The 25592-nt window shown below is 40.7% G+C and overlaps 1 protein-coding gene across 1 annotated transcript in view; it reads left to right on the plus strand.

Annotated features, from left to right (window-relative positions):
• The window catches only part of LOC124612395 (ZZ-type zinc finger-containing protein 3), a 77490-nt gene that overhangs the window by 24966 nt on the left and 26932 nt on the right, over positions 1-25592 (plus strand). The window contains exons 2-6 of the mRNA XM_047140576.1: positions 14381-14497; positions 15227-15397; positions 16048-16150; positions 16388-16512; positions 23693-23893. Coding sequence (XP_046996532.1) covers positions 14381-14497; positions 15227-15397; positions 16048-16150; positions 16388-16512; positions 23693-23893 — 717 coding nt within the window. The remainder of the gene's footprint in view (positions 1-14380; positions 14498-15226; positions 15398-16047; positions 16151-16387; positions 16513-23692; positions 23894-25592) is intronic.

The raw sequence follows: 25592 nt of genomic DNA on the forward strand, positions 1-25592 counted from the left end.
TTTGAAATAGTGACATGACACATTCACTTTTGACCTGTATGTTTTGAGATGAAATCACCCCTTAGACATTTGTAGAAGATATTTATTCATATCACAAATTAATGCCAAAGACAGTAATTACTGTGTGGAATGTTATTTTGCTCAGTGTGTTTGAAAGGGAGGTTGCTGCTTCTCTCTCCTCTCTCTCCTCTCTCTCTCTCTCTCTCTCTCTCTCTCTCTCTCTCTCTCTCTCTCTGTCTGTCTGTCTGGTTTTTTTGTGATGGGCACATTGCTCACCATGTTTGTAGCATTTAGCAAGTTACATGTGTGTCCCTTTGGTGGTGTTGAATAGTGACCATTTCAGTGCAGATAAAAGAATCTACTCCGAATCAGCCATGCAAAATTTTACTGTACAGTTACTGAAGGGCCATGCAAAGTCACTTGCGCAGCTACATGGTTCTTTGTTCTAACAGCAATATGATCAATAGCTTTTGCACTGTCAGGTGCGAAGGCCTTTTCCTCCTATAGTAACGCGGCATCCCTGTAGGTCGTTCAATGCTGCTGCAAGTGCAGCTGCTCAAGGACCGATGCCGTCTTTCTAGATACGTTACTTGTATAACACTTCCTTATCTAACTGCAACTTCCGCTGTTGGCACCTTATCAACTTCCGGTTGGAGGGTAATAGTGCGTGCGATGCCTAGTAAAACTAGAGGCATCGCGCCCGTCCGACCAACCTCCCCTATCGCCCCTCCTTTTATACAGCTCAGTGTTGCTCAAGGTGCCTCACACAGAAAGCATCCCAGGATGCCCCTGAGAGCTACAACACCAAAAACAATCGCTTCTTGGCTTTTGGCAAGGTCAATGTGTAGTCTTTTAAAGTTAACAGTCGAGAAATTATTGCTTATCGGGCATTTCAGATTTGTGAGGTGTACAACAGAGATAGGGGCACATTGCCTTTGGTTCTTAGGACAAGGAATCATCGCAAAATAAATGAGTCAGTCTCTGTGTCTGTATGGGTTAAAGGAGCTCTTAATTGCAGCAAGATTAAAGTCATTGGTGGTGTCACACATTATTATAGAAATTGAAAAAAAGTGCAGCAAGTTGAATTATTGAAATTGAAATAAAGTTCCCTTCCTTCTACCTGTCCTTTATCCTTATGTATATTACATAAAAAAGACTACACATTGATCTTGCCAAAAGCTGAGAAGTGATTCTTTTTGGTGTTGTAGCTCTCAGGGGCACCTTGGGATGCTCTCTGTGTGAGGCACCTCTGTGAATCGCGGCTCATGATTTGTTGCGCAACACTGAGCCGTATGAAAAGAGGGGCGATAGGGGAGGTTGGTGGAACCAGCGTGATGCTCCTAGGTTTACCAGGTATCACGCGTGCTATTGCTCTCGGACCGGAAGTTGATACGGTGCCAGCAGTGGAAGTAGCGGTTAGATAAGGAAGTGCTATGTGAGTTATGTATGTGGAAAGACAGCGTAGTCGTCGAGCAGCCGCACTTGGAGCAGCATTGAACAACTTACAGGGATGCCGCATTATTATAGGAGGGCAGGAGGTTTAAAAAAAAAAGAGGCAGTACAATCAGTGATCAAAACGAGCTGGCTAACTTCATAAAATCGTATTTCACCAGTATTGCAAAAGACCTGCAGAGCAAATTTCCAAAAAGATCTGATATTCCAGTGCAAAATTACATTAAAAAATTCAATGGTTTCGCTCCCCACTACTGAGAGAAAAGTAAACAGTATCGTAAAACAATTAAAAAGAAATCCTCAACAGGACTGGATGAAGTCCCAGTTTCTGTGTTAGAGTGCATAGACAGCATTAAACCCCTTTTAACTGACATCATTAACCAGTCTTTTAAGACTGGCTGCTTCCCAGACTACCTGAAACTAGCTAAAATTATACCTCCTCACAAAAAAGGTGATGTTGAAAACAGGAAATTACAGGCCAGATGGTGACAGCCTCGACGTGGCCTACCCCCCCAGTATCGTGCCGCACAACGATCGCATTGCGAGAAGAAAATCGAAATGCTCAGAACGAGCTGCGACACGAGAAGCAAATGTCACCACCAAACGGCGGCCGGACGTAGTAATACCTCCCGGCCCTCACAGGCGAAGTTACGCAAGAGAGCGAGACAAATGCCTCAGTTTCCCCCCCGGAGCCAAGTGCGTGGACGAATACGTATATGCCAAGTTAACATAGAAGGATACACGAGGACAAAAGGAGACATCCTCACAAAGCCACTAACAGAAGAAAAAATTGATGTGCTGACCTTGCAGGAAACACATCTATCAGAAGAAAATATCTCGAGACTTCTAATACCAGGCTATGAAATTGTGGGCTATAAAGCCCATAATAAACACGGTATTGCAACACTGATCAAGAAAGAACTGGTTGATAATATTGAGGAAACTATGCACCACGAATTTGCCGTGGTAATCAAACTAAACGATATGACTGTGTATAACGTGTACAAGCCACCTTCAGAAAAATGGGAACAACCTGTTTTACCTAACCCACAACACCCTGCAGTCATGATTGGCGATTTTAACTCCCACCACCCCAGATGGGGCTATCAGTCTTGCGACAAAGAAGGACTCATGCTGGCAGACTGGGCAGGTATAAATAATTATACATTAATATACGATGCAAAAGATACCCCCACCTTCTGTTCAGGAGCGTGGGGCACAACATCAACGCCCGATCTTTGTTTTGTCTCATCTGGAGAAACTGGAATAGCACTTCCGTCCAAGAGAACTGTACTGAGCCGTATTCCTCGGAGCCAACACAGACCAGTTATTATAGACCTTGGGATCCAAATACCAGTAATAAAGAGCCCCCCTATAGCCCGCTGGAACCTCAGGAAGGCTAACTGGGTTAAGTTTAAAGATACCATTGAAAATAATGTAAACAGAATTCCCCCAATTCCAGAAAATTACGACAGATTTACGAAGTTAATTATCAAAGCGGCACATAACTCAATACCAAGAGGAGCACGGAAAGAATACATCCCATGCTGGACAAAGGAGTGCGAACAACTACTCGATGAATTTAACAAAACAGAGAATCCAGAACTAGGAGAACAGCTCATAAGAGCTATGGACGAGGAACGCAAACAGAGATGGCAAAAGCGGATGGAACAAATGGACTTTACGCACTCCTCACAGAAGAGCTGGAGTCTACTGAGGAAACTTGGCGGAGCACAATTCAAGGGACGGAACATCAATAATAAAATGACCCCTAACAAGATATGCTCTTCTATACTACAAACATCCAGAATCCATGCCTCCGCCTCGAAGAAAAAAGAACTGCACCAACTGATGAACGAAGAGCTAGATGCAAGCGAGGAGGAAGCAGGTTTAGCGAACTGGGTAACACAAGAAGAGATAAATATAGCACTAAAGAAAATGTCACCTGGTAAAGCAGCTGGCTGTGACGGCCTTCTTCCAGAATTCTTGAAGAACCTCGGGCCAAAGGGAAGAGTATGGCTGTCTTCTCTTTTCTCTAATATCATAGATACCAGCCGGTTACCAAAGCAATGGAAAAACGCACAAGTCATAGCCATCCAGAAACCAGGGAAAACAGGAGAGAATGCTAAAGATTATAGACCGATATCTTTACTGTGCACCACTTACAAGCTGTTTGAACGAGTCATCCTAGGCAGAATAGAAAGTAAAATAGAAGCTGCTCTTCCCCCAGAGCAAGGCGGTTTTCGAAAAGGAAGAGACTGTTGCGACCAAGTTCTCGCCCTAACCACTTTCATTGAAAGAGGTTACCAAAACAAAAAGAAAACGGGCATGGTATTATTAGATCTCACCTCAGCATACGACACCGTGTGGACAAAAGGGATACTGTATAAACTGTCAAAAGTCGTGAAATGCAAGAAGATCATAGATCCAGTCAGAAATATGTTGATAAACAGGAGATTCAAGGTATCTCTGAATGGGAAAACAAGCAGCTACAGGACACTACAAAATGGTCTCCCCCAAGGGTCTGTGCTGGCTCCATGCCTTTTCAATTTATACATAGCGGACATCCCAAACCTGGAATCTCGTTCTTTTATGTATGCAGATGACATCGCTATCGCGGCTCACGCCAACACTTTCGAAGAACTGGAAGAAATTTTAAACAGGGATCTGGAACGACTACAACAATATTATGACAACTGGCACCTCAAAGTAAATCCGACTAAATCCGTGGCATCAATAATGCACTTGTGTAACAAAGATGCAAATCGTGAGCTAAAAGTGCAAATAAAAGGTAAATTGTTGAAAAACGATAGAACGCCAAAATATCTGGGTGTTAAGCTAGATCGCACTCTCACATATAAGAGCCACCTGTACGAAGTCGCCCAAAAAATGAAAACAAGAAACAACATCATAATGAAACTGGCAGGAACAACCTGGGGATGTTCCACTGAAACTCTACGCACATCAGCACTGGCACTTCTGTATAGTGTAGCGGAATATTGCGCACCCGTCTGGGCCCGCAGTAGGCATGTCAGATATATTGATGTGCAACTTAACGAGACAATGAGGCTCATAACAGGAACAGTAAGACCCACCCCGAAACCTTGGCTGCCCGTCCTTGCCAATATCGAACCACCCTCGATTAGACGTGAAAGAGCAATCCAGAGGTACAAAGAAAAGCTCAGGGACCTACCTCCTCCCCCTGACAGATTGATGTCAAGAAATCCCTTCTGGAAAGAACTCAAACAACAGATTGATATCGATAACCTGTGGAAACAGCAATGGCAGGAAAGCAAAGTGAATAACAGTTTCCTTATTGAGGACCCATCTCAACGAGTTCCAGGCTTCCAACTCCAACGTAGAGTGTGGGTAACTCTAAATCGTCTGCGGACAGGTGTTGGTCGGTGCGGATATTTGTTGAAAAAGTGGGGTTTCTCCCAGGACCCCAATTGTGAGTGCGGAGAGAGTCAAACCATGCAGCATATAGTTGAGTGCGACATACACGGACTTAAGGGAGGAAATCTGATGCACATACATGTGATAAGTGACCAAGCACTTTTGTGGCTGGAAACCCTGAAAATTTTATTGTAAATCATTGATAATGTTAATTTAAATTTTTATGTTGATGTTTGTAAGTGTATCACGCTTTGCCTGTAGCTGAACAAGAAATAAAAAACAGGCCAATTGCTTTACTTAAAGTATTTTCCAAAATAGTAGAGACTTTAATGAAAGACAGACTTATGAGATACTTAAATAAATATAATCTTCTCTGCAATGAACAGCATGGCTTCAGACTGGGCAGAAGCACTGAAACCGTAATAACTCAGTTTACAGAAATTGTTCTTGAATCACTAGGCAAGGACGGTTATGTAACTGGATTTTTCCTAGATCTATTGAAGGTCTTTGATACTGTTGATCAGGACATTCTTCTACACAAGTTGGAGTCTCTGGGAATCAGGGGAGTGGTAAATAAATGGTTCCGATTGTACCTAAACAGAGTGCAGAGATTAGAAATTTCGCATAGCACATCTAAATATGTGGTAAATCACTTATCTGACCAACAGTATGTTAATATAGGAGTCCCACAAGGAAGTGTTATGGGGCCAATATTGTTCTTAATTTATGTTAATGATTTTCCACAATGTGTGGAGCCTGGAGAAAAAGTACTTTTTGCTGATGACCGTAATATACTGATTACCAGCAAGACACCTGAGCTGCTATTGGAAAAAGCCAATGAAGCACTAGCATATGTTTACAAATGGTCTACAGAGAACAGAGTAACTCTCAAAATTAAGAAAATAAACAGCATGTACTTTAGAATAAACAAGAAGCACAAGAAAATAAACAGCATGTACTTTAGAATAAACAAGAAGCACACAACACTTCAGTAACAGATGTAACTAACATTAAATTCTAGGACTGCACATCGACAGCCAGCTAAAATGGAATGAACATGTCATGATTATCTCAAAGAGGGTCTCCACAGCATGCTACACGCTTAGAATTCTTGCATCAGTATGCAATGCCGTCTGTGTTAGGTCAGATTACTTTGGTTATGTGCATGCCATCCTTAGCTACGGAATAATCTTTTGGGGAAATAGCTTTCAGATTAAAAAAGAGAGCTGTAAGAATAATGACAAAAAGCAATAGATGGGCTCATTCCAGAGAATTATTTAAAAACCTGGGCATTCTGACTATTCCTTGCGAGTTTAGTTTTCAGACTGTAATGTATATCAGAAAAAATCTCGTCAATTATAGCTTGAATAACATTATCTGTGATCCTAACACAAGGTTGAGTCATTGCCTCCATTTAGCTCTCTGCTAAAAGCAGAGAACAGTCTCATTTATCGAGGCATGATAATCTATAATAAGCTGCCACAGAATATAAAAGAAATTAGCAGTATGTATTCTTTTAAAAAAACTGTGAAGCTGTTTTTGCAAGAGCATTGTTTCTACACTATGGATGAAATGAAAACTGAAGAATTGTTGGTAACACCTAAAATAAGTTATACCTAACATCATTCTTTTTTTATTCACGTATTATGTATTTATGTCTGCTAGTTCCATATCAACACACCTATATATTTATTTAAACAATATAAATTATCTTTTGTCATTTATGTAATATGTGTGCAGGGCTTTGTATTTATGTATTTTAGTTCTACATCAAAATAACTATGCTTATTAAACAATGTAAATGGCATTTGTTAAGAAAATATTTAGACTTCATACCATAATTTGTACATTCACTGATGACATCCATACAATGTATGTTGTCTAAGGATGGATACATAAGTAAATAAATAAAGTGAGCCCAGTTGGTGAGACCTGAGATCAGGTTAGTGAACCCAGGCTTCTTGAGGTGGGAATTTGTCAGCACTGTCAGTCTTACTAGCCATAAACTGTGGACATGCTTAGACAGCCCACCATTTACTGTGAGTTAGTTAGTTACATGTTCCACAGATCATTTTGCACAATAGATCATAACGATGTGAAACAAGTCATTTTATATTCACATTGCAGATTAATTTGTGAGTTAGTAATTTTTACCCATCACCTTTTACACATTACAGTATGGAATAGAAAGAGTTTTAAGGGGAAATGTTCTCAGTTTGTTTGCAAATTTTACTTTGCTGTCAGTCATTTTATATCACTAAATAAGTTACCAAACATTTTCGTTGCTGCTTTTATACACACCCTGTGGTAAAGACAACCTTAATGTGAAGTAATGAATGTCATTTTTCTTTCTGGCGCCGTAATTATGTACAACATTGTTCCTTTTGAACTGTAGTGAATTATTTACAACAAACTTCATGAGCAAATAAATTTGCAGCGAAGCATTAGCCAGAATGTCAAACTCCTTAAGCGGATGTCTACAAGATGACCATGGATGAGTGAGTGATAGTGGAATTTGTGTGCAACCCATAACTTGAATTTTTGTTTGAAAACTTATTTTAATATGGTATTATAAATCAAATAATTATCAACCTCAAGATGAACTACATGCCGCTGGGGTAATGGCTGTTGAGGTGAAACAGTCAATAGCAAGCAAGCTCTGAGGCCCTTGCCACATCCTAGTTGTATTAAGGTTACTTTGACTGCAACTGTCTGTCTAATTACCCTCTGTTCATGTAGGTGCACATGTGAATTTACTGGAGCCCCTTTATTCAGTTTAAAAACACTCTCAGTGGATTTGGAGTTCCTTTGCACAGTACTGACCTTTAGTAACCTACCAACTCCGCTTAGAACCTCCGGACTTGGTGTCTGCGGAACACAAGTTGAAAACACATAACAGGACACACTCAAGGTGTAAATGTGTTAAGATTTTGTGATAATGCAAATAATTGAGAGAGCATAAAAAAATCCCTCATATTACATTCAAAATAATTGTATGAACAGACAGAAAACGTAAAGTAAATGAAAAGTTCAATTATCAAGGGCTTCTTGCAAAATCCTCTACTCAGATTTGTGAGTCAAGCAGCTATGCTCCTTAGAAGTAAGGAGCTTGAGGACCACTTACTGTGAAACTGTACAGTGCCCTAAATTACAGTAAGTGTGTGTAGCATGCAGAGATATAACAACAATGAGTACTTCAGATCTACAGAAGGAACGGAAGAAATGAAGTTATGCAGAAGATTGTAATATTATTAGGAGGATTATTGGCAGACTTAAGAAGACTACAGCTTTTGTACTAATCTTTCATTCCTCTGTTTTGGCCTCAGCTATTTAAACAGAATGACTTTACCATTAAGTATGCTCTTTAATCCAAATCCATGAAAGGTTTTGTAAGTGCCATAAACTGCTTTGGGGAGGAAAAATAAAGCTTCCTGTAGGAATTATCTCCAAGGCTGCTCATGAAGCAGGTAACACATTAATATTGGTAATGAGCGTATCACTTATTCTGAAGTAGAAGTGTTAAAGTTCTCCATGAAGTCAAGGTGACTTTGGACAGTCCGGTTCTTATCCCTATGCTTGGATTTCACATTTTGCTTTGTCTGCTCATATGTGTCAGCTGTAGCAGCAGTCCCATTGACCAATCCTTGGTTTCCCATCTCAATATCCATGGAGGAATATGTGATTATCCATAATAAACACCATTGGATTTTCATCTATGGAAGCTGTGAACTGTTACCAGAATCGAGGCCATGCTCACATGTCACCTAAGAAAAGATGGTGGTAAGCAACTTGATGTCTGCATAGGTGTGTTGGCAGGTTGCTGAGGTTGACAAATATATATCAACTGTATTTCTATCCCATAAACATGCTGGTCCTGAAAGCCCTTTTGCCTTTTGGATAGTATGTTTGCATTTTGTCAGCATTGTCTTCATAAGCTTCTTTGTCTGACTTGTTCTCTGTGTCATCTAGCAAATCCTGTAATGTCATAGTGTGGTCAACTGTTCTAGGGTTTCTTGCAGGTTGCCCTGCCAATGTTAAGTTTCCTGTAGGTTTCTAGGGGGCTGTCCTGACAGTGTTCAGTTTCCTCTGCTGGCACAGAAACAACAAATGCTGTTATGTGGCTCAGAAAGTGCATTGTGTTAGAGTGCAGAATTGTTTGCTTGTCTTACACTTTGGTGATAGTTAGTTGTACTTGTGTCCTTCATGTTTTTGCTTATTACCACAAGGGTGCATTTTTACTTGCTAACTTCCATCAGGTGGTTGCTGTTATTAAGAGATGGCACTGCTCCAGTATTCACTGTTAGCAACCCTTAGGAATGGTCACTGTTTGCTAAAAGAAGGTGCTGTTGCCTGCTTGTATGAGCAGCCTCCTTTGTAATAGACAATAATACACCAACTGTGCGGTATTGTTCTGCCACCAGTATGCATGCACTAAAAAAAAAGAATCGTTAATGTTCTTGAGAGTGCAGTATAGCATTGCCGCACACTTACCTGCTTGTGCTGAAACTCATGTGGCTTTATTTCATTTTGAGTCACTCAGAACCTTGTCTGTTGATATTGCATCTTCCTGGATCTGTGCAGCACTTAATCTGTTCATATACTCCCGTGTTTTGTCACCAAACTATTGCTATTCTTTGGTTGCTGTCACAGAATCCATTACAGTTACAGTAATTACATCGCACAAACACGCTGCAGAAGGCAGCACAGTCTACGTTTTCTTTGCGGCACCAACAGAAGGGGTAAGAGTCTCTTACTCCCCAACAGTGGCATATCAAGTCTGAAACAAACACTTACTAGTGATGAATATTTCTAAGTCTTTGTGTTTTTTTCTGAATCGCAAATTTAAATATTTCTTGTGTAGTGTGTGTGTGTGTGTGTGTGTGTGTGTGTGTGTGTGTGTGTGTGTGTGTGTGTGTGTAAAGTAACGTGTGTTTGTATGCCCAGCATCCTCCCAAACCACTGGATTGATTTTGACCAAACACTTCACGAGTAACTCACACTGTGGGGGTTAGAACCACTTAGTTCCCACAGGAGCAGAGATGCAGGCAAAAAATGTTTTTAAAGCACCTGTCATGTAGGATTCCAGGTGTGTTGGGTGAGGATATTATCAGCTTGCCTTATTGACTTGCTTTGCTGGGCAACCAACACAGCGGGGGTCAACTGCAAATAGGCATTGCAGAGCAGAAGGGTGGGGTGCTGGAAAGAAAGAGAGAGAGAGAGAGAGAGAGAGAGAGAGAGAGAGAGAGAGAGAGAGAGAGGGGGGGGGGGGGGGGAGTGTTCTGCAAGTAGTATCGGCCTGCCTTGCAGGGGCTTCACTTGCAAATGGGTGCAGCTGAATAGAGATAGTGGAGAGGAAATAGATGATGATAGAGGGGAGAAGATACGATGGACAGAGAAAAGGGCAAAAGGAGATGGACAGACAGTGAGTGCAAGGGGGGAGAGGCGATGGGGAGAGAGAGAGAGAGAGAGAGAGAGAGAGAGAGAGAGAGAGAGGGAGGAGCAGGACACTGACAGATACATTGGGTTTAGGAGATCAACAAAGGAAAAGGGAGGAGGAGAAGGTCGACGGAGAGGGGAAGATGGAGATGGACAGAGAGAGGGAGATGTACTGAAGGAGGGGGGAGGGGGGGGGGGCGGGGGTTGGTCAGAGGAGATGCGTGCAATACAAATAAATGCAACATCTAAGCTCATTAGGTTCTGCTATTAAAATTAATACTTTCTTTCTGCTGGGCATGTTCCATTATTATTATGTGTTCTTACCATCCTTATTTATTCATTTTATTTTTAGAGACATCTGGCTTGTCACATCCATTGTCCAACCTTTTTATTTTTGTACATGTACTTTGGCCAATGGTTATGTTTCTTTCTTGTGCTTTTAGTCTGCCACAACTTCATATTGCCAAATGTCAGTGCCACTAACTACCAGTTTACTAGTATATGTGTCTACAATGTTAAAATGATTACTACCATCAATGTTTTTCTCTCATTGGGGCAGTTGCAGTCATGAAGAGAATTGTTCTGTGGGTTAAAACACCCTCCCTCCAGTTTCATATTTACCCATTTGTGTGTCAACTTATTCCAGTATGACTTACTTTCATCACTCTCAATAAAAGTGCCATTTACCTTTCAGATATCGGAGAGTTACACTTTCATTTACAGTTTCAGAATACACGTCACACTGAACACTATAATGGTATCTCCATTCTCACCAAATGGTTTCCATTCTACACTACAATAGATGTCCTTTCCGACAAAATCGTTACTAGTAACAGATGATTCAGAGATACACACATCAAAAAAAGTTTTGCGTCAGCCCGGTTTCCAGAACTCCTAAAGATAGATGTTGACTGTAGGTATTGTATCACAGACACTGTCCCTTTGACCGTTCAGTGATGTCACTAAACCCACCCAAAGATGTAAACAACCATGCATGAGCAGCTCCTATTAGATGGAGGGGGTCCGACAGCTGATTAGTTAAGAGTCATTCCACCAGGAAGGAGGTACACGGCTTATCTGTAGTTCAACCATGCCTGGACCGTCAATAGCGTGGTTCGATTGCGAATGCATTGTTACTTTGTGCCATGAAGTGGTCTCAACAAGGGAAGTGTCCTGACGTCTCGGAGTGAACCAAAGCGATGTTGTTTCGGACATGGTGGAGATATAGAGAATCAGGAACTGTCAATGACATGCCTCGCTCAGGCCGTCCAAGGGCTACTACAGCAGTGGATGACCGCTACCTACGGATTATGGCTCGAGGAACCCTGACAGCAATGCCACCATGTTGAATAATCCTTTTTGTGCAGCCACAGGACGTTGTGTTAAGACTCAAACTGTGCACAATAGGCTGCACAATGCGGAACTTCACTCCCGACGTCCATGGCGAGGTCCATCTTTGCAACCACTACACCATGCAGCGCACTACAGATGGGCCTAACAACATACTGAATGGACCACTCAGGATTGGCATCATATTCTCTTCGCCGATGAGTGTCACATACGCCTTTAGGCAGACAATTGTTGGAGACGACGTGTTTGGAGGCAACCCGGTCAGGCTGAACACCTTGGACACGCTGTCCAGCGAGTGCAGTGAGGTGGAGGTTCCCTGATGTTTTGGGGTGGCATTATGTGGAGCTGATGTATGCCGCTGATGGTCATGGAAGGCACCGTAATGGCTGCACGATACGTGAACGCCATCCTCCGACCGATGGTGCAACCGTATCGGCAGCATATTGGTGAGGCATTCATCTTCATGGATTTAAATTCGCGCCCCATCGTGCACATCTTGTGAATGACTTTCTTCAGGATAATGATATCGCTCAACTAGAGTGGCCAACATGTTCTCCAGACAATGAACCTTATCGAACATGCCTGGGATGGATTGAAAAGGACTGTTTATGGATGACTTGACCCACCAACCACTCTGAGGGATCCAGACCGAATCGCCGTTGAGGAGTGGGACAATCTGGACCAACATTGCTTTGATGAACTTGTGGATAGTATGCCACGATGAATACAAGCATGCATCAATGCAAGAGGACGCATCTACTGGGTATTAGAGGTACCGGTGTGTACAGCAACCTGGGCCACAACCTCTGAAGATCTCACTGTATGGTGGTACTACATGCAGTGTATGGTTTTCATGAGCAATAAAAAGGGTGTAAATGATGCTTATGTTGATCTCTATTCCAATTTTCTGTGCAGATTCCAAAATTCTTGGAACCGAGGTGATGCAAAACTTTTTTGATGTGTGTATTATCATGGCATTAAGTTTCCCAAGTTCATATTTCTCTCTCTCTCTCTCTCTCTCTCTCTCTCTCTCACTCACACACACACACACACACACACACACACACACACACACACACACACAAAACTGTGTCTCTAGGCTTTTGTGTGCAACAGCGAAGTGGTGATTCTAAATATGGCTGTTCATAAGGTGCTGTCCAGCACTGAATTGGCAAGTGATCAGCTGCACTATATTCTGTCTCTCCATTGTAACAATCTGTTGTCATCAACATTTTATCGGCCACAATAGTTGACTGGTGATGATGGTGGTGGAGGTGGAGATGGAGATGGAGGGGGAGGCAGTTTTTCCTGAACTGAGGTAATCACAGAACTACCTCGACATTGTGTAAAATGAAAATCCCAATGTCTACATGGTCTTATAGTGAAGAATGTATCACAGCGACACCCACAATGTGGTCATGATCAATGACCTCAACTGCCACAGCAGGAATCAGTACGAAGTCTGACAGCATTCCATTAATGGTGTCCATTAACTTCTTGAGGAATGGCCCACAGACTGCAGAAATTGATTGAAAGATGTAATGTGTGCTTTTCTCTCTATATATTTTACTGCGTTCAGTTGCCATTTCGACACTGTTGTTTTCAAGCACACTCAGTTTCTGCCATTGCGCTATATAAACCAAATTATAAGTGGTGAAAACTTTGATGTATTACATCCCACTTGACAAAATCTCAAGAAGCAGATGGTGATATGTTCTTCCATCTGCATACAAGCGACAAAGAGTAGTGTAATTAGGTCTGTTATGTGATTTCACCTGTTGCTGCTTCTGATTTTGTGAAGTGGGATTAATAAATAATATTTCCCATCACTTATATTTTTATTTATGATATGCTATTGCACCAACTGATTGTGCTTGAAACTGAGATAGAGCTGAAATTGCAACAGCACACTCTGGTATTTATTGTCAACAGTCTTTTGACTGGTTTGATGTGGCCTGCCATAACTTCCTCACCCATACCAATCTATTCATCTCAGAGTAGCACTTAAATCCAACATGCTCAGTTGTTTGTTGAATATATTCCAACATCTGTCGTCCCGTACAGTTCTGTCTTCCCTTACAGTTTTTACTGTCGACAGCTTCCTCTAGTACCATGGAAGTTATTCCCCTATGTCATCTTAATACATGTCCTCTCTTCCTGTCCATTATTCTTGTCAGTGTTTTCCATATACATTTCTTTCCTTACCATTTCTGTGGAGATCCCCCTTATTTCTTATCTTATCAGTTTACCTTATTTATAGACAGCAATATGCAGAAATGATCAATTTCAAACTTTTAACTTTGAATCAGGAGCACATTCAGTTCCTTTCTCCAGCACAGAAGCTGTATCTAATTCAGTTGCTCTGAAGTGTATTATATAACAACAGCTACACTTTGATACCAGTTCTTAAACAAATAGTACAATCTTTGGTGTATTAGCAAGTGTCAGTATGACATTGGACAGTATAAGTCGTGTCTTTGTGCTGAGGTGTTAATTTAAGAAAGACAATTTTAGCTACCACAAGCATCAAGTTTTTAATGTTTCAGGTGATGTTTTCAAAATGAGACATAATATTAAGATCATTATCATTGTACTAAGTTTCTCAACCAAAGCTTTTACACTGTGTTAGACTGAATTACCAGAAATCTGGTGCCGGTAATTCCAGTTGCAATATCCAAAGCTTGTATGCTGAAAACTTTAGTGCCTGACCTCAATTATAATAATAAAATATTATTACATATTGCAGGATTACGATAAAATATTGTTACTAAAAGAAGCAGTCTTGAAAGATCCATTGACATTTGTTGAGAAACTTCAAGCTGGATGGATACCACCACTTCCTGATAGAATGTTCGTTGATGAGGTATGTAGTATATCTGATTTGCTTAAAAATGACTTACAGTGAAAAAATAGTACCAAATGTAGTAAGAAAAAATTCACGAGAAAATGTAAGCACTCACCCTATAAAGGTAGAGGAGGTATTGGACAGACAGATATACTCTCTCATTCTTCAGCACTGCACACGGAGTTCCTGTTTTCTGACACTACAGTCTGATCACAGTGTCCGGGAAGAGATTTATATTGTATGATGTAATGATTATAAGTTTGATAGGTGAGCTCTGTTAATTAACAAACTTTATTATGTGCCTATCTCATGCTCTTCTGTAGGGTGAATGATTTACCTTTCTCATGCCATTTGAATTGCGTGTTTCAAGAATTTCTTAACTGTTTGTTTTACTCTAATGTGTCCATCCCGGTCGAGTTGTTTGCAAAACTGATATTTTTTAGGTGCTGTGCTGTTGAAAATCATGAATCAATATTCTCAGCCAGATTAAAAATTAAAATTAAGTCTTTTGATGCATATTTGCTACATTAAACTTTAATGTGTGTGATTCTGTTACTGAGTAAGTTGACTTCGGATAAAGACAATGGTGGCTGTTGTCAAAAGCTTTGAGAGAGAGAGAGAGAGAGAGAGAGAGAGAGAGAGAGAGAGAGAGAGAGAATTAATGCAACAAGTGCACCAAGAACATTTAATATAAGATTAACATTTAATGTAAGATTCAAAGTTGTGTTTTCATTTCTCATATCACAGGTTCCAAATATTGATTGGAGTAAATACGGTATAGCACCTGATAGTGAACTGCTAAAACCTCAAGATAGTAACCTTTGTGACGTATCTCAGAATGACATAGAAGATGAAAATGAGAAAATACGTGTAAGAGGGAGAATATTTGATGAAACAAAGCCTGAGACTTTCAACAAGGTATTAGGAGTTCTTTTGGAAGTAATAGTTCAATCATTGTTTGCATATGAATTAGATGACAGAGTTGTATACATGTATTAAATGATTATTTTATTTGTTGTTTATTAATTTAAGTGGTCAGTGGGCATCTCTTCTTGTTGAAGGTTAACAGAGTTGTTCCCACCAAAGTTGTTACTTTAAATACAAAATTCTGTTTAATGCACCAACATGACTGGGCATATTTGGTATAGTAGAAGCCATTTTCATCATTAGCTGGTGTATTCTTAATCTGAAAGCTACATGGTGCAGAGGCCAGGGTCACTTCTGTTGGACTTCCACTGACAAATATCTTGTTCTAGCGAGGATTTAGGTTTAATGTTAGGATCACTTTCAGTGGCATGCTCCTTGTAAATATGCATAGAAGGTTGCTTTGCTCAAACACAGCTGTTTAGTGGCATGTGATATGGAAATATGTAAGAAATAGCTTGTTCCGACATGATTTGGATGTCCAGACATTTCCCAGGGGTGGAAGTGGTGTATACAATCAGTGAAAATTGAGAAGAACTGTAATCAGGCTTCTATTTTTCAGCCTGTCACATTAATGAAATTAACACAATGAGGCATTTAATTAAACTTTGTTTAAAAAAATAATTTTTTTCTTTGTTGGATAGCTTTGGTCGCATGAGGAACAGCATCGTTTGGAAGAACTTCTAGTTAAATATCCATCTGAGGAGAATGAAACTAATAGATGGAGAAAAATTGCAGCTGAATTGGGTAATATTTAGTAATACATAAATTATTGTACAATACACAATAGGTGTAAATTGTCCAAGTAGCGATACCTCACTGATTTGCAGCCAAGTAAGACACCTTGAAATTTGTCATCTGATAGCCCAAAATAAGGTTAACATGGGTTGTATACAGTCAATTGCAACTGATAATGTTTATGACTGTAACTTACTAGTTTCTGCTTGTGAATTTGATGTATCAGTGTTTGTGTTAATTTTTCAGGCACCCGTACCCCAAAGCAAGTGTGCAGCCGTGTGCAAAAGTATTTTCTGAAGCTTCAGCGTGCGGGACTGCCTATTCCTGGGAGAATACCGAAGACACCTTTACAGTATGAACTACTGAAGAAGGCAAGAACACACACTGTAATAGTTTTTTACCATTTTGCTTGTCGAGGCTGTTGATGGACAACATCCATTATCAAGCTAACAGAATGAATGCTGATAAAAAAACTGTCTGCAACAACTATATTCAGTATTCTGCTGCTGATACTGCTGCATGTGAAAGTAACTGTGCAAGTATCCCTCTAGGGAATGTTGCACAGACATTACTGTTCATGTTTTATGCAAGCACTTCAGTGGATAATGTTGGAAGCTACATGAGGATGTTTGTGGGTAATGCAGTTATATAGAGAAGGTCTTTTATTGCAGGGAGTGACAGTTGTCACTGAGAGAATATAGGGGTTATAAGGCTTTGTGGTATTTGTTACATTCAACTTGCAACTATAAATAATATGTCAGTTGTTCAATGTGAGCAGCGAGTGAGTTTGTCCCAAACTGTGAGCAGTGTGTCTGGAGTAAATTGTTGCAACAGTGTTGTGTCTAAAGTAGGTAGATCAGCTGGTAGTGGAGGCACATACACATGAACCTCCAAATGTAAGAATCACATGGCATCAGATCATGTGTGAACATGGAGATCATGCAGAACTAGCTCGACATCTGGTTCCTTGTAGCCAGTCCAGTGATTGTGTACAGTGTTATTTAACAAATTGTGTACTGAGTTATGCCAGTGAGGTGATGCACCATCTTGCTGTCAAGTAAAGATTTGTGGTTCAGCTTCGTCCAATGAAGGAAAGAGACATAGTTCTAGGGCATCGAGATAAGAAACACCAGTTACAGTTGCTTCACTGAAAAAGAAAGGCCCATAAGCTTTCTGCCCGGATATGACACAAAAATCATTCAATTTAGGGGAGTCTTTATGCAACTGTACTATGTTGTTGGATTTGCTGACCTCCAGATATCACTTCATGAGTGTTCAGTTTCCATCTTTGGTCAAATGTCAATTCATCAATGATGATGACACAATGCAGAAAATCTTCATCATGCAGCAACATTTTGTTCACAAAGTTGGCATGTAAACTATAGTCTTAGGTTTTGGAGCTTGTAACAACAGCAAATGATAAGAACATAGTTGTAAGTGTATCCCTATGTCTCCACATAGACATCACTGGAATTGCTAGTAACGACTAGCCTTTCAAACTAATTTCTTGAGGCTATCCATGAAAGATTCTCACTCATTCAACACATTCTTCAGTCATTGTTGGTCATTTGATACTCTTCCCTTTGCACACAAGTAAATTGCTTATTATTTATAATTGTAAGTTGAATGTAATAAATACTGTTGTGATGTAGCAATGCAGTGGTGGCGCTGCGGTGTACAGGCATATATAATGACATCCAATGAATGTCAATTTTGAAACACACTGTAGTTAAGAAAGACCAATTGTCATTTAATTACAAAAAGACTATAAATAAGTGGAAACAGTAACAACCATAAAATATCTAGGGAAAATCGACAAAAATTGAGACTTAGTGCCAGTCACGCTTTTATTACACGCATATATTTAAACCACAATGCTTTCTATAGGTGAACCCCCAATTAGCTTTTCAAGAGAATTGATAAAACGATTTTATCACAGTTAGGTTTTTTTTTTTTAATACAACATTTAAGATCAAAGAACAGGGAAAATTTCAATTTAAACTTTCATTCCTCTTTTACCTTTAAGCACAACTAATATTAAGATAGCAGCTATGAACCAGCATAACGTAAGCATACTTGGAATCAACCAAAACAACTTTCAAATTATGTTCTGCGTTCATCTGCCTGCATTTAGAATAAAAAATTTTAAAAGGACCCACAGATAATCTTTACATAAAAAAACAAATCCCATCAACTAACCTGACAGACAGAAATCACACAGATCTCATTAGCAATTAACAAGAAAAGATTTAAATATATGCACTGATTGCACCATCCTGCATTTCAGAATAAAGAATATTGAAATGACCACAGGTAATCCTTACACAAAACACACATCCATTACTACATTGAATTTATAGCTCACACGTTAACATTACCCATATACAACCCTCCTTCCAAAATGACATCTTTTCCAACAATAATCAAATGAATAACAGGATACACAGTACTCAGCTGCGTAACACGTACTGTAATAAATATAATTCTGGTCAAGGCAAGCACACCCATCCAAAACCACGTGGTCTCAACAAGTAACCTCGATGCGCACTGATACCATACTTCTCTACAACCAACTAAATTATTTAATCATTTGAGCAGTAAATATGCCAATACACATAGGCTGAACAGTTGCAAATGGCAATCTCGACCAGCATCACCTTTCTTTATGTGGCTGTTTAACATCATACGGAATCCACTATTCAGTGAATGGCGGTATACAGCAGTTCCAGTGGGCCCCTTCATAAACTCTTCATGCTCACTCGATCCAACAACAGCTTGGAACCTCCGATTGACTGATCTTGTGCCCTGACAGTGCAATGGAACACCAGGGAAAAGACTGCAGCTACTCTTCATCAGCCCTCTCTGTTGCAGTAAGAAGTTTATGACATCCACCTCTGGAGGGTTCTGGCCACATGGTGACAGCAGCGCAGGCACGACTGATACTGAAATGCCCCCTCAGTCATGGCGTCTGCCTTAGGGAACACTTGGCGGGAATTCAAAGGAGACTACAAAGAGTGAGAAACAGGCTGGGTGTAGAAGGCGGAATCAGTGTTAAGGCACTTGGAGAAGGAGATATAAAAACATGTCCAGAGTATGACCGTGAGGGTACATGTGCTTGTAAAGGTAAATTATGGTACCTTGAGGGCAGGAATGAGTGTATGAGCATGGGAAGAGAGACTTTTTGGACCTAGAGGGAAAAAGAGTGCAAAAACCTGTGAGATGGAGAAGGATGGAGCTGGGAATATAGTGGAGGATGTGGTAGCATCAGAGATGTGAAATCTTTTGGCCTAGAGGGCAGAGATTGGTGTGGGAACATTTGGGAAGGAAAGTTATTGTGCCCAGAGGGCATAGATGGCTGTGGTAACAGTGGAGAAGACAGTACAGAAACCATGCTGTTATTAGGCACAGAAAAAAATATTCAGAGTTATTGTGCATTGATGAGACCTGGGAAGAACATTCGTAAGACAAGTACGCACAGATGAGGCACAGTAAAATGATTCGGAAAGTGCGTGCATAGATTAGGCATGGGCTGGGACAGGCAGCAGGGAATTATGGAAGTGTGCAGGTGTGTGTCACTGTGAGAACCATTTGTGAGGAAATATTGGGGGTGCAGGTTCCAGTGCTGTGGCAAAAGGAGGGCACTGCATAAGTGCTGCTTAGGACCCTGGAGGAGCACTGGGTACTGTGGCTGGAGTTGTCTGGTGTCGTGATGACGTGAATCTGCCAAGAGGAACCAACCATAGAGCCAAGGAACTCTGACCAGCGGCCCACATAGGTTGTCCCAAGCAACAACTGTGGGCAACCTGAGGGAAACAAGGCGACCCTGGAGATAGTCATATTGTCATCCAGTGAAGGACTTGTGGTGTAGAAACCAAATAAATGCGGACTGCGGGCCGTTGGACTGCATTGCTCTGAGTCTTCTGCCTGAAAGAAATGGACTTATTAAAGTCAGGAAATAGTGGGCAACTACATCTGAGATAGGATGAGGTGGCTTAGGAAGGAAAAGGTAAGGGCACAAAACAGGGCTGCGGCCAACATTAGAGTCCACATCAGTCCGTGGAGCAGAGGCACAGTCTTAGTAAAGCCGGCAGCACCCTACAACTGTAGGTGTCCACTGACCTACGGATTGTGCCTTGTGAATCTCTGAGGGAGGAACAGCAGTTGGCACCAGCCTGAGAACTCACCCTATTGTGCATGGAGAGTTGTCAGCAGGAACTAGATCTGGAGTCTGCAGAAGGAAGTCCGCAGAAAGATGAGCCACAGTGCTAAGTCAGGGACACATTGTTCGTGGCTTCTCTGGTAGGTAGCAGGTGATAGCGCAAGAGGGGGCACATGGTCCTGTGCTGCTGCCTTGGCTGGAGGACTTGCTACCCCATTCAAAGAACCTACCGTACCAACGGCAGGCTGATTGCTTGCAGGAGTGGGACCAGAACTGGAGCATCACTGAGAAGGAGCAGTAGTGACATTATGTATCACAGAAACTGACATCGTCTTGTGTGGCACATAAAGGAGAAATGCAGCCCGTGACTGAAGTGGGGCCAGACATGGTGTGTGTGTGTGCACATCAGGGACAAGAAGCCAAGCAGCAAAGGCATAAATCTTTGGGGGGCAAGAATCTGTGAAGAACAGGATTGGGGGCCATAAACGGTACTACCACAGAGCGACATAATGCTCAAGAAGTATCGCAAGAACACCTTGTTGTGAAATGTGGAATCATCTCGCCTACAGGTGTGGAGTAGTGCGAAAGCACCCACAGGGTTGCCACAAGTTCTGGAAATCGGGGAATATCGGGGAAATTTCAAAAAAGTCAGGAAAATTTGAAAAATGCTGGAAAAATCTCGTTTTTCTCTCTGTAGATGAAATGGTTTGTTTACTGAGACGTTGTGCATTGTCACTGGCTGGGCGCAGCCGAGAATGTGTGCCGCTCCCCTACTCCCCCACCCATACTGCTTCTCCCCTTCCTACCACTCCCCTCAGCTTGCTGTCAGTGCTGCCACCACTTCTTGCTGCTAGCCTAGCAGCTGCCGACAATAGGTAGGGAGGTGTGAGAAGCGGTTTCTTTGGATCTGATTCAGAGAGGTTGTTGACACAGTAGCCAGAGACTGCATTCGTGTATGCATGAGTTGTGTTTGAGTGATTGTATAAATATGTGTGTGCTCTCATTTTCTGACAAAGATACAGACGAAAATTTAGTTGTGAGAGAATGTCTGAAGATGCACAAATGACACTAGAAATGTAAAAGATAGTCACATTATATTGTCACCATGGCAGTGGAATCCACCCAGATTGTAGCACATGCGTGAGACACTGACTTGAAAAGAAATCTTGTTTCTAACTGATATGTACACTGAAGGGGTAAAGAAAAAAGACAACAGTTTCAACTAAATGTCAAGGGATCGCAATTACGAACAACCTGCAATTGGAACCGTCACCGAAAAAATGCTATGGGAAAGGCGAACCAAAGACTGTTGACAAATCACTACGAACTGCGACAAACCTACTAAAGAGAATGCCTGCACTACACTTCTCTGGCCTCTTCCAAATGTTTTGCTTTGTAGTATGGGATCCTTGCGAGATAGGGATGACAGAGGACACTGAAAAAGTTGAAGTAAATTAAACTTGTTTTACATTACTGCAAAATAGAAAAAAGAGTCACAGATGTGATACACAAGCTGGGGGCAGTAATCATTAAAATAAAAGTGTTTCACATTGTGTTGATTTCTTTTCACAAAATTTCAGTCACCTTCTTTCTTCTCCAAATGCAAAGATATTTTGTTGAATTCAAGTTATATAGGGAGAAATGACCATTGTATTAAAATAAGAGGAATCAGAACTGAAACAGAAATATTTCAGTGTTCATTTTTTGTCCACATGCTGTTTGATAATGGATTGGGTTAAAATAGTCGGAAAGTGGTTGTGTGAACCCTCTGTCAAGCACTTAACCGTGAATTGCAGAGTAGTGATGTAGATACCAAACATTTTTGAATATATCATGACAGATGAACATGTGTGCCAAACAGGTACCTGAATCTGGATCTCTAGGATTGGCACAATGTTTCAGTCAGTCATGTTTCCTTCCGTATTATTTCTGAACACTGTCGACAGAGATGCCTTATGGACTATATGGTACTAGCACCACTGAAGGGAACAAATTTGGTGGAGGGATGTGACTTACCGTACTGTAGGAATATACACAGTGAGCTGTCAAAAGTCATGGGATATCTCCCAATATTGTGTAGGACCTCGTTTTGCCTGGTGTGGTGCAGCAACTCTATGTGGCTTGGACTCAATAATACATCGGAAATTCCCTGCAGAAATATTGAGGCATGCTGCCTCTGTAGCCGTCCATAGTTACAAAAATATTTCTGGTGCAGTATTTTGAGCGTGAACTGGCCTTTTCATTATATTCCATAAATGTTTGATGGGATTGATGTTGAGCAATCCAGGCGGCCAAATCATTTGCTCTAGTTGTTCAGAATGTTCTTCAAACCAGTCGTGAACAATAATTGTGTTCCGGTGACATGGTACATTGTCATCCATAAAAATTGCGTCATTGTTTGGCAACATGAAGTCCATGAATGGCTGCAAGTGGTCTCCAAGTAGCCGAACATAACCATTTCCAGTCAGTGATCTGTTCAGTTGGAACAGAAGACCCAATCCATTCCATGTTAACACAACCCACACCTTTATGGAGCCACCACCAGGTTGCACAGTACCTTCTGACAACTTGGGTCCATGTCTTTGTGGTGTCTGTGCGACACTCAAATCCTACCATCAGCTCTTAACACCTGAAATTAGGACCTATCTGACCAGTCCACGGTTTTCCAGCCGTCTAGGCTCCAACTAATACAGTCACGAGCCCAGGGGAGGCACTGCAAGTGATGTTGTACTGCTAGTAAAGGTGTTCCCATCGGTCATCTGCTGCCATAGCCCATTACTGCCATATTCCACTGCACTGTCCTAATGGATACATTTGTTGTACACCCCACATTGATTTCTGTGGCTGTTTCATGCAGCATTGCTTGTGCGTTAGCACTGACAACTCTACGTTTTCACTCGTTAAGTGACAGCTGTCGACCAGTGCACTGCACATGGTGAGAGATAATGCATGAAATTTGGTATTCTCAGCACACTCTTGACATTGTGGATCTCCGAATACTAAATTCCCTAACGATTTCCGAAATGGGATGTCCCTTGTGTCTAGCTCCAACTACCATTCCGTGTTCAAAGTCTGTTAATTTCCATCATGAGTTCATAATCACCTGAGTACAAATGACAGCTCTGCCAGTGCACTACCCTTCTATACCTTGTATAAGCGATACTGCTGCCATCTGTATATGCGTGTATCACTACCCAATGACTTTTGTCACGTCAGTTTATTAGTTGCGTTAAATTCACTGAAGTGTAATTAAGAGTGGAATCTGTTCAGAATTGCTGAACTTACGGTGTTATGAATATGTTATGACAAATGAAAATTTAGCAAATATATGTCTTGAGTAGGTAATTGGTTTTCTTATAATGTTGCAAATGACATTACATTATTTTCTGCAGCCATCTCACAAACATCAGAGGCATAATCATATGTCATTGAGACCAACAACATTTTTCCCTTTGTGGAACCCACCTGTCTACATGACAGATACAAATGAAGACAGTTGTAGTGTGATACCAAGTCCCGCTGAACCGACCACAGCTTCTCCTTCTGTTACACATAGCAGCGAAGACAACAGCAGTAGCAGTAAATCTGATTTGGTGAGTATATTTACTCACAACCGACTTTCTGTTTTTTGTGACTTCTATTACTGACTTTTCTAAAAAAGACATGAATTTCTGTGTAAAATAGTGATATGTGTAACATGAATAAGTATACAGTTCCACTATTTTAATGAAATGATAGAAAGAGATATCAAAATTCTTTTAACTGAAAGTAAAAATTAATATACACGTGTGTTCTTGGAGTGCTTTCATTTGTACATAGTTCCTCAACATACATTAAAATTTCTCTCTAAATGTAGCAATGCATTCATTTTATGGTTATTATACTTCAAATAGCTAGACACTTCATTTACTTAAAACACGTCCATTTAACTGCAGGAAGGAATTTAATTTTTATGATAGTAAGTGTAATAAAAATGTGTGGCCAACAGTTACTAGAGGAATTTTTTGGAACATTTTTCCAGAAAAAATAGCGATCTTTATAATATTATAACTTATTTCAATACACAAAGTCATGAGTACATTTAGGTTGTTTATTTTTAGATGACCAGTTTCGATTTTTAAAGAGATAATCTTCAGATCTAACTTTCTGTGAAGAGGAATAAAATGCAGTGCTTAAGTTACAATTGAAACGGAAACTAAAATAAAATAATGTAGTAAAAAGGAGCAGCTGCTGTATCCTTCATGATGGTAGGAACTTTGGCATGGAGCTGGTGCAGGCATGGGGAATGCTGCTACATACAGCTCGGCTACCAGAAGTTAAATAGCAGAAACCCCTCACAAAGTCTCTGGCATAACCACATTGACAGTCAATGGCCATGAGATTTGATTAAGTTGTGCTAATGGGGGGTGGTGGCACTAAATTCAGATTCTTGAGGAAAAAGACCTTGTTTCACAAAGCGCCTAGCATCCATTGCACGTTGGCCTATCAGTTACTCATATGATTTCCTGTTGGTTTTTGAACACATTCTAAGTTGATTTCTGAATGAATCATAAATTGATTTTTGAATGTGTGCATAGTGTATGTGATGTCTCCGCCAGATGAATCCCCATTGCATCTAGAAATAAACTTTTCTGAAGACAAAAAGGGGACATGGGTATACGAGCTGAGCGGAATAAAGATGAATGGGTGAATGCCAATCGCTGTCCATGTGGTTGATGGGTTTGCAAATGATCAGTGTTGTTATAATTACTAGCTAAATCCATAGGTTCCGACTACCAGAGTGGAAATAAATGACTAACAGGAATAACAGGTAAGAAAGATTACATATTAGCTGTTTGGTGTATCCAAGAAAATGAAATTTAGACAAAAAATTTTTGGCCAGACTGCTACACTAGTAAGGGCCAGTTGTAGTCTCTGTCTAGCAACCACTAAAGTTCTATTCTGAGAGTAGCGCGGAAAACTCAAACACGTAATAACGCCTAACCGGAGAATAAACATAGGATAATTAAACCGGTGATTGTGGCAGTGTTAGTGAAGTTAACCGTAGAATAAATTTTGACACTGTCAGGAATAGTTACAGAATTAGTGATGACAAGATTGTTTGTTAGAATGAGGAAGGAGAAGAAACAGGGACATCACACAAATAATGGAAGAATATGACGATTCCAAATTTATATAAAAATTTTCAATCTCGTGCTTCAGAAGCTAGAGCGTGTGAATGAAATGTGAAATTATTTCCTAATGTAAACGTTTCTGCTTGTAGTAGGCCTAATAGGCATTTGATATTAGTAC

The sequence above is a fragment of the Schistocerca americana genome, chromosome 4 (assembly GCF_021461395.2).
Source record: "Schistocerca americana isolate TAMUIC-IGC-003095 chromosome 4, iqSchAmer2.1, whole genome shotgun sequence".
NCBI classification, from domain to species: domain Eukaryota; kingdom Metazoa; phylum Arthropoda; class Insecta; order Orthoptera; family Acrididae; genus Schistocerca; species Schistocerca americana.